This window comes from Helicoverpa zea, chromosome 20 (assembly GCF_022581195.2).
Source record: "Helicoverpa zea isolate HzStark_Cry1AcR chromosome 20, ilHelZeax1.1, whole genome shotgun sequence".
Lineage (NCBI taxonomy): Eukaryota > Metazoa > Arthropoda > Insecta > Lepidoptera > Noctuidae > Helicoverpa > Helicoverpa zea.
Genome location: NC_061471.1, coordinates 7,435,882 through 7,446,834, shown reverse-complemented (window position 1 = coordinate 7,446,834; position 10,953 = coordinate 7,435,882). Strand labels below are relative to the sequence as shown.

Sequence of the window (10,953 nt, the reverse complement as noted above, 5' to 3'; positions counted from 1 at the left end):
CAGGACCTATACTATGTAGGAACTTAGCTACTTTGGTACATAACAACAAGGTACAAATTAGAGAATGGGGGCAAACGCTGTGAAACTACTTATGCACCATTTCATCAGAGTAGTATGGTCTTTTCGATGAACAGAATTTCTTGGCTGAATGCCAATGCTTTGCTTAACTTAAGTGATCGGTTCCCTTACCTTCCTAAGTGTTTTGCGATAATGCCGGGCCAATTTAGGTATAGGCAGTTATTATATCGAAGTAATATACTTAGGTAGCATAACTTGATGTCAGGCGCCTGAAGACAAATACTGAATGATTACTCTTTATTTATATGCTTGGTTAAGGTTTTCCTTATGTAAGGCTGCTGACCTGGAATATATTATATAGGTAGGTACATACACTGCAACAGAAGCTGTGCCTACCTGCTTAATATATGAAGATATGCAAATTCTTACGTAAATCAGCGCCCAATTTCTTAAGTCTGTTAGATATGATACCTACTTACAATTTTTGTTCCCACCCTGCCCGTGCTACATCTATATTTTAATTTTAGATATTTTTGTCAAAAGATTGCAATTTACTTGATTTGTATTTCACTATCTTCGTACTGCCCACGTTACTTAGCCATTTTAATTAGTGTTATGTTCAATCCTAAATTAGGAGTAGGTAGGTATCATGGTATTCCTTTCTTTAATTTGCCTATATGTAGTGAAAGGGTAGATCAACAGAAGATAATTCAGTCTTCATTATTGCAGGTCAGTAGGCAGGAAACTTTGTTTCAGTCAACTTAACTTTTTCGTAAAATTGGCAGAAGGAGATAATTAAAACAAGTACCTTTTCAATGACAGAAATTTATTCTCTAAATATATAAAACAATTTGATTTATATTTACATTTTCTTTTCTCATGTATTTATATAAATTGATGTGAATCGTTACGAGATGAATTGGACGAATATATCATGAAGACACAGCTAAAGAATTTGTAAAATGTATTACAAACTCTATGGCACATTGATTGAAAGAAGGCAAACATATTTGTACAGAAACAACACAAAATAAAGTGCAGACATTAGTATGAAAATTGGCAGTAGAATCTTATATCAGATTAAACTTAAAAACAAAATCGTACATACTAAAATTATACTTAGTTTACTGAAACGAAATTATGGTCAAAAAAGTATGGTAATATTGGGTGAACAATTTACATAAAACATTTCTATTTCATTTCGTACATTCATATAATTATTTGAAATTCATAATTTTGAATTTCTCTCTTATAAACCAAATTTTATTGATCAAGAATCGATCTATAACAATCCCATCTTAAGATTATTTTTAAGCTAAATATTTATGTGTAAATAATTAATCTACCGAGATTTAAATTATAAGAAAATAATTGCATTAATTCGTAATATGATGGTAGAGGGTTATATTATTGTACTTATTATGTACGGCATGTAGTGCAAACATTGTCGTTTGCTACAAACATTTTACTATCAGCTCTGTCTACCTATTGTTAGGTAAAATTACAATAAACTGTCTACGGTAAAATCATTGCAACAGTATTCTATTTTTAGCAACAAAAATCTTTTTGGCAAAAATCAAGTTTCCCTCCATTTTTAATTCTTAAAATTAATATTGAAAGAAATAATCTGTTTTCTGGTAAAATATTTCACTGACAAAAATAGAGGAACGTCTCTTATTTTAATTGTCATTAAACAAACATATAAATAATATTATTCGAGTGTGCGTGGACCACTAGGCATCGATGGAAAATCGATTTAAAATCGTCGTAGTCGATCTCAATCGCGCCTCAACATACTGTTCAATGTGACATATAGGCAGTGATAGCGAATAAATAAATAGTATATTTGTTAAATGATTTGAGGAAAACAGAAAATACAAGTATACAAGATTATGATCCCTTAATTTCTAAATGAGTATACGATTTGATCATAAAGTATAAATTAAAACTTACATAGCATCTTTACTTAACTTTATCGACGAAACTCCTTTGAGAATTATTTCAAATGAATAATATTTTAATGAATCCATGCCGAATAATACAAAATTATATGAAACTATATCGAATACCGTTATCCAATTTTCTTTATTGACACAATATGTCTACGAAGCATCTGCAAACAAAAGCAAGACAGAAATATCAACGAAATGTTAATAAAAACAATTTAGAGATTTTTATTTACATAATACATTTTAGTACAAAACTCCGTATAAAATTCGCAATAATTTCTGTCTAAAAAATATTGGCAACTAGTCCAAACATTAAATTCTGCCTTGATTTCTTAGTGCAGATCGTTCATAGATATAGTTACACTAAAACTATGATACAGTCACACACATCCAACAAAGATATCTCGAGACATACAAATACATAATACGAATATGTAAATTCGTACACAATATAGAATATCTGTTAATCTAAGTCACATCGTTGCATTGCCGAGGATTCCACGCATACTAAATAAACTTTACTAAGTTAATAACAACTTATGTCTGTACATTATGAAAACTAAGATTTTTATTAACGAAAATGTTAAACAAGTGGGCAACGGCCCCATGACTGCTACAGCGAAACATCGCATGGAATCCCTTTGGCTTATATTGTTTTACACCCTTTGCGACCCTGCATTCATTCGAGTGATTTCTGAAACAAACATTTGTAACAACATTTCTATTGGAATGTTTGTGTGAAAAACTGAATTCTAAAACGTTATTTCAACTGTTTAAATGGTGGAAGAAAACACTTGAATTTCAGTATTCAATCAATCCACAACTGTTTCAATGGAAATACAGAAATCACTCTTCAATCACTCATTGACACGCGAGGATACTTAGCCTAACTTAACGTCGTCTAAAGCGGTGAGCAGGTCGGTTGTGCCCTGCAGCATTTCGGACTCGGTCCAGAAGTCCGTCGTGGTGAGGGGCGCGCTAGGATCCAGCATGATGTCCGGAGTCTGGAGCGGGTAGCCTGGGCTGGGTTGCATTTTGGTCGTGAGGTATGGGTCGCAGCCCTTCATGACCCCGACAGGCGACATCAGCCTGCTACCAGGGCTGTACTGCTGGAACTTACCAACTGGAGACATGGACTGAGGAGTGGAGTATGGGCTCATGACGCGGTCCCTCTGGGCAGGGCTCATGGCAGGGCTATGGGTGTAGCTGTTGGGGCTGGATGGTAGGGAGTACATGGGGCTTACGTTGAGGCTCAACGGAGACATGGGGCTAGCAATATTCGTGCGCATAACATTGTTCATTGGAGTGTTTGAACGTATTATTGGCTTGTTTGGTATGCCTTGTAGTAAGTTTATTACAGGCAATGGGATGTTATTTCGGTTAGCGTTCTGGTTGATAGTCTGGGGGTTCCTGACGAGTTGGTAATTTGGTTGGTGGGGGATTTGCTGTGGCAGTTGCTGCTGCAGATCCTGGAAACACAACAAAAAATGTATTAATACACAGAATATTTTCTCATTCAAAACTCATAATGAGATTATCATTATTCACGAGATGTAACGATGACCTATGTCTGGAAAAACCGATATAAACACAAAAAGTTCCAAATAAAAAGGTGCTCGTTATTGCCGACATTAAACAAGAAGAGCCGAGTATTCGCTTTAGCCTTGACATTGAAACATTAGCTGTAACAAATGCCCCACTTAACATTCGTCATTTACATAATCTCGGAAGCTAGCTACATTTGGACAATCTTTGTTTTGCAAACATTACGTAGTAAACAAGTTGAGTGAGTGCGCTAGGTATATTTTCAGACATATGAACATGTAGGTAGATGCTGATGACGTATTTAAAGATATATTCGACGCAAATTGCGTAATTTACGACAGTTTTAAAAAACAAGACGAATTGAGGAAAAAAAATTGCATTTTTGTGCTTTGTATTTGGTAACAGTTTTGACTAAGTCTGAATTCTGTTTCTATGGAATTAAAATTAACTCAATTGTGAAAATATAACAAGTTTCCAGGGAATTGCTCCTTTCTGCAGTAGATTTCATTTGTATTTTTTTTTACTTTTAGTTGTTGTTTAGTACGTGGAAATGCTTTAACAAACGTGCATAGACGAAATGCAATTTGATTCAATTCAAGTTCTGTTAATTTAAATGGAGCTTACTTTCTAGTTAGGTAGTGAAGGGCGGGCGTTTTGGGGGCTGTCTTTTGTTTTTGACGTTCGAAAAGTGCTGATTTATCAGCCTAATTTGAATAAACGATTTTGAGTTTGAGTTTGAGTTATTTCTAACTATTCTTAGGACTAATCAATTAATATTTAAATATCAGCTGACATTTGAAGTAACGGTAAGAATGAGAAAGTAGTTCTGTTCGTATGTTTGATTTAAGGCTACCGTTTAACTAATTTTGCTTGGCATTTGAAAAGTCGACCCTGATATCAACGAACTGGATCTAAGAAAGCTATATGTAGACAAGAGAACTGAGACTGAGGCAAAATAAAGACAAATACATGAAGAATCATCCTGTTAATAACATACATACAAAAGAATTGGGAACCTTCTTTTTGGGATGTCGGTAATAAATTACGAAATTTTGCAAATTCTAGGTCCGTAACTTAGCACGGGCTTTTGCGAAAGAGTCTCATCTCGTTTCAGATTGTCTCATCTCAAGCTTTATGAGAATTTTAACTAACACAACGTGAGCAGATTTTAACGACCAATTCATTTATATTTCGACATCCACTTTTCGTGCCTACATGAACTATTTCTTCACACACAAGCTTATTCCAACCACTGTTATTTGACTGTAGATCAATTTATTTGTCCGTTTAACCAGCGACCATCTACTTTGACATTTCATGTCGATGCTGGCCTAATTCAAAAGTGCTTAAACACAATTTGACGTTGACAAGTTGTCATGTTGGTGCATTGCAGGCGAAGTAGCGTCGACAGTAAGTTGATCGATATAAAATAACCCACTAACAGTGCATGCTATGTGCTTTTAATATTAATAAACGTGTTGCATGCGGGCTTAGGGACTTTGATTTTTTAAATTATCAACTCTAGTATTTTCGGCGGTTTTATCTGCCTTTTTAGAATCACTTTATCTTCAACAGAAGTTTCTTTACAAATCGTAGTCAGTCTATGCGTTAGGTAAGCATATTATATGCATACAACAGAGTTAGCTAGTTAACAACCTGTATGGTTGTTCAAAACTTAACAAAAAAAGAAATGACACTAAAGAAAATATAGGATGATATTCTAGCCATTCATCGTGAACTGCTTATTATTTTAGCAGTCATCCTCACGTTGCATTCTCCCTCTGAACATTTTTCTAGTCCAAGTAATCTTAGATTATAAGATTTTAAGTGAAAACATTTCTTGGCAGACTGTTTAATAATAATAGCAGTGGGTTGCTTAGTAATTCAAATGTTTGAAACTACGTAATATGTGAATATTGTGTGTTTGAACTTTATGCTTGTCACCAAACCCATTCTTTTTGTTTGCTAGACTTATTAGAGCGAGTGTCAAGAAAACAAATTGAGATATTTTGCCATTATATCTTGTTTGAAGTTTAATCAATTCTTTTTCGCGAATAAATAAAGGTTTTAACACCAAACTATCAAGGTCAATGTCAATAAAGATTTTAAATTGAGTTATAATTTGTTTAGTTGCTGACCAAAATGTAGAACCGGTAAAGTACCATATCCAACGAAAAAAATTAAAACTAAGGTAAGCCTTTTCCGCGCCGCTAGTTAATAGCTTATGTATTTCCAGTAGGTACATATAGGTAACTTTTTATGGAAATACGTTGTCATAAAAGTTACTTGCATATCACAGTAAAGTTTTGTTTATAATACTACTATCATAAAGAATATAATAACCGTAAACCTTAAATACCATACTTGCTACTTTATATTCTTTCTATTTCAAGAAGCATACAAGTTTATATCCCTTCGTTGGTAGGTAATTCCAAACTAAGTAAGTAGAGCGATTTGTTTCAATCACGCCCAGGATAATCGAGTGTGGGTAAATCTGAGCTTTACCCTCACTATCCATAATTACAGCATCCGTTATCGAGACCTTATCTCTCGGGCATCTTGCTCTCCTCTGTCAAGAGATCATTATTAACTTTACCACGTAATACAGCGTGATATTACAGTCATAACGTCAGTTCGTTATCAGGAGTAAACTTTGGATCATAACAGTCCATATATCATGCTAGACCCGCACCTAAAAAGTTTCTCTCCATCTTATCATGTGGCCAATCTATGACGCTAAGCCAGACCTTGATCTTAGGAAAAGTTTTAGACGCGCAGTAGTAAAACGGGACAAAAAAAACAATAAGATACCCAAAGTCGGGCCCCTAACAGTCGTTTTATAGTACGCTATCTACGGACGGCCATAAGGCCCAAAGGGTCGGCTTAGAAGGGATTTTTCCTTTTAGTTATTGCCCTTAAGACTTCCACAAACAATTTCGTCTCGACGCAAAAAAGTTATCCAGTAACAATTTAACTTGGAAGTTATACGTGTTTGCTAGAATTAAATTCCCGAGAGCTTGCATGGCAATGAGGCCTTTATTAATAATTCTGTTGGTCTGATATTCGGGTAACTAGTTTTTTGGCAGCGGCCGGTACGGTGGGAATGAGAGATACTCAGCTGCTTGAAGGTTGAACAATGTATCACTTACTCTACTATCTTTGTCTAGTAATAAAGCCTCTTCAGAACATTTTTCTTTAAGTTCGTAAAATTTTATCTTGCGTGTTTCAATAGTCTATCATTATCAAGAATCTACACTTGTCCAAAATGTGACCCTTTACCTACTTGAAGCTTAGTCAATTACACGTAATTTTCTTTCTATATGTTAAAGTATAAGTTCTTTGGCTTTGTGTTCCAAATGTATTCTGAAATTACTAGGTTTCGGGGTAGACTAATGGTTTCTTTGGCGTGTTTGGTTAAAGCCTAGGCTTTGCTTTTTAGATCGTATCAAAATAATAAGCTGGCTCTACTAAAATATTCCAAAACAAATACGTATACTTATGTTTAACTTGTCTTTGCATGAACTATTAGTAAAAATGTTTGAGTTGTACAGAATACTTAGAATGGCTGAATATGCGTCAATAGTTCGCTAATAAATGTTGTTTGCACATATTCTATTGTGGTTTGAATAATAATAGAACTTCAGTCTTCTTCGGCAGGTAAGTACTTATTTGTCCAAATGTTCCAAAATCTATGTAGTCCAAACTTGTGAACACTTCATGATAGTTCTTATATCGCTAAAGCAAATACTCGGTGAGGATATCAAGGATAGGACACAGGGCAATAAAAAATCAACGTGCACCATTTTAACCAGAACTATTTTTTGTCTCTTTTATTTTTAGATATTTTCTTTCAACATCACAATATTTATTTCTCTCCAGAAAAATAAATAACCATATATCCTCTAATTACACATCATCCATATACACACACTATAAATATATTAAAATAACAACGACGATTATTCATATGATATCTATGTTACGTCTTTTCAATTTTGATTAATATGTGTACTGCGACGACAATTGCCAAGCATACAGTAATCTAAAGTTCGAGTATCTTATGATTGCTTAGAATATTTAATAGTTAATATTTAATAGTTCATCGTTGCATGACTCGTTCCTATCATAAATACATTCTCACTGTGTAAAGGCATCCAAATATTCCGTATAAGAGACGAACATAAACCGTAATACAACACAACTACACTTTGTTCTAAGTTGTACTTTGTATCATTTGGCAGTGGAAACTGTTGAGACATCGACCGTCGAACTGCCTGGGACAACATCGCACGCTACATAAACTCTCAATAAAATACATAACGATCGGAACAATACTTCTAAAACATCATCTGACTATGTTGGACGCTAACTCTATCGATGTGAAAAATAAGATTAGTTGTAATCAACTAACATAGCTCACAGTAACGAATAAATAGCGATAACCTCTGAGTACAGGGTTGATATTAAAACTATTAATATTGACTCGGTTCCAGCTACGAACATAAGACGGAGTGCGCGGCGGGCTCTCGCGGTAACTAAGTAACCTAGGAACGATACCGATACTTCACATAACCAACACGATATGCATCAACTTAACCACTAAACTCAACAATCGATTGCTTCAAATATACACCATTAAGACTAAAACGCAGGTATGCTATTCCTAGACATCTAAAACTAATTCTGGTACGCCTCGAGGCGCAAGTACGAGATTGCAAGACCGTGGAAGATTTAAACTAACCAGCCCTAGCACTAAGTCCCCCCGACTGGTCGTTGACGGTTAAATAGCCCTGCTTTAGCAGACTTTAATCTGGCTCGTACCGACGCGACGCTTATTGTCTCGTAGGACCCCCATTACAATGCGATTCTCAGTCAGATACTGGTACATGTATACGGTAATATCACAAGTATCGACGGCACTGTATTAACATTAATTCGTATTAAACCGACCAGAGTAAAGTTCTGTGAGATAGCACTGGTTTACAGGCAAATAGTTTGAACACTGGACGCGCATTATCACAGTTTATTTAGAGTGGTGGAGGCGATCGCCTCAGGCCTTTGCTTTTTGTCTTGGCCGGCACTGCACCATGCAGATGTAGCCGGCGTCGACGTCGCAGCCGCTCACCAGGAGGTTCATGAGGACGCTCGACGACTGCGTGGGCGTCGCCGGCTGCACCGGGGACGGGCTACGCTTTATGCGTTTTGCACACGGCTCCTGTTCTTCCTTCATTACTCTTTTCATTCCAGTCTCCCATGATGCAACACTCCTTGGTATTAGACCTGTTGGCAATCAGTATATTGTAGAAAATGACAACCATTATAGATCAAGTAATATATTTATTCGTGACGTTATTAATACCTTGGTCCGAGTAAATATTGGTTATGAGATCCTGTGGCGGGGGGCCCGTGGTGGTGGCTGTCAATAAGCGTTGCAGCGCGGGCGCAGGCGATGTAGTCTGCATCTCTGTGGGCTGTGGTCTCGCCATGCTGACGCTGTCGGGCAAGGCCCCCCACATGACCGCCGGCTCCAATACCGGCAGCTCATCGCTCGCCGGGATGAATGGGGAGTTCCCATCGTCTATGTCATTATCTGATCTGTTGTCGAAAGCGTCTAGTGACAGCTCTGTGAGTAATGACGACTGTTCGCATGACGATTCGTTTTCCTGGAACATATTCATTGTTAGAATTTTGAAGAAAATTAGGCAATAATAAAAGCAATATTGCGATCTGGTTTAAGTTTACCTGTGGTTCAGGAGAAGACAACAGTAATGAATCTGGCGTCAAAGAGTCTACCGGCGATCCGTTAGCCAGGTCATCTCCTAGCAGACTGCAGTAGTTATCGCTCAGAATGAATTCGTCGAACATGTCGAAAGGACTGTTCTCTAGAGGTATACAAGCATCACCAGCGGTGGGTGCCAAGTGCGTCAGATCTTCCGGCTCGTCTTTAAGCACTGTAAACAACACCGACATTATTGTGTGGAAAGCCTTGTCATGCGATAGAATTCCAATAAAGCAACAACGGATACCTAAGCTGTGGAAGTTCGAGTGCCACTCACTTGTAAGTCCCTCGTCTTGGGAGAACATGAGAAAGCCTTTGTTCATTTCTTTCTTTCGCGGAGCGAATATAAGCTCTGTGACGGGTATAGGGCGTTTCTCCTCAGGAGTAATGATGGCGACTATAGCGCCGTTGGGGGCGGGCTCGGTCGCGAGAGCCTTGGGAGCAGGCACGGGCGCTGTCGGGGCCAGCACAGGTTTCAGATCGGCGTGCTGCACCTGGTGTGCGGCAAACACCTCATCTTTGCACTCGATGCCACTGTAAACAACACAATTGATAGATAACAAACAATGCCCCACGGGGCGGGATGGCTTACACCATAATGGCAATGAGGTGACATGGTCTATCGGCAAAACGTTAACACATAAATCAGATGTATGTCATACAAGTGCCTCCTTATAATGGACTATAATGTAAACTGCACGGTAATTAGTTAAGAGAGAATCAAACATTCCAGTGTTAATCGGTTTTGCTACGTGTGAAGACGCGGGAAGTGTGAATACAGCTACATAAGTACACTAGTTAGAACATATCGGACTCGCGGTGTAAGATATACAATAGCGCGTAATCAGTCAACAGTATTCAAGGCTACACTACTCTAAAGACGAGCTCGATCTTACACGTTAGGGTACACATGGATAAACATTAATTTGTTCCACGTCTAGACTATGTAAATTACCGTATTGCAGATGATTGTTTTCTGCATAGGCGCATGATTCAAAACCGCAATTAAGGAAATCGTAACAGGATTAAATTGGTACAAATGTTAAACTACTGCACTGAGTGCAAGAGGAAAATTATTCAATTAAGTATAGAAAAAATTACAAAAATATTATTTGGTGAATATTACCAAAATAACTCTTAGATAATAAGGAAAACGTTGAAATAGATAAGCAAACTAAGTTTGTATAACGTAAAGAACTAATGATATTATTCTGATGAATAAATAAAATTATATTGGTACAGACCTGACAAAGCAATTGAGAGACCGAGAAAAATTTACATTTCAATGCTTCAGAGCAAGGTTTGACACGTTAGGTAAATGATAGATTTATTTTTACTAGCACAACAAACTGCACTGAGCAAATAAAACTGAGAGAAGAGCCATCAACAGACGCGTGCGCACAGTACCACAGCTGACTCCCGTTTGACCATTCTGAAGCGATACCTGATAACGGAGATCCCACCAAAACATTGTTAGGTATTAGACTAGATAATCTATTTTGTTTGCGCTTTAAAAACAAAGTACGTAATTAGCAAAGAAAATGCGTTTTGAAGCAAAATAACTATAACCTAGGTTAATAATATTACTATAGGTGAGTTTTACGCTAAGATAGCGTTTCTAGTATCATAACAAAACTGATGCTCTTTTTTAAATTGCAGATG

The 10,953-nt window shown here is 36.9% G+C and overlaps 1 protein-coding gene across 2 annotated transcripts in view; it reads right to left on the bottom strand.

Annotated features, from left to right (window-relative positions):
- Nucleotides 1-827: 827 nt before the first annotated feature.
- Nucleotides 828-10,953, bottom strand: part of LOC124640194 (hypoxia-inducible factor 1-alpha-like) — a 78,627-nt gene continuing 68,501 nt past the window's right edge. For both annotated transcript variants that reach the window (XM_047177861.1, XM_047177860.1), the window contains exons 8-12: nucleotides 9,569-9,825; nucleotides 9,255-9,463; nucleotides 8,872-9,175; nucleotides 8,638-8,792; nucleotides 828-3,436 (exon numbers count right to left, since the gene is read on the bottom strand). In XM_047177861.1, the coding sequence (XP_047033817.1) occupies nucleotides 2,849-3,436; nucleotides 8,638-8,792; nucleotides 8,872-9,175; nucleotides 9,255-9,463; nucleotides 9,569-9,825 (1,513 nt within the window). In that variant the 3' untranslated portion in view covers nucleotides 828-2,848. The remainder of the gene's footprint in view (nucleotides 3,437-8,637; nucleotides 8,793-8,871; nucleotides 9,176-9,254; nucleotides 9,464-9,568; nucleotides 9,826-10,953) is intronic.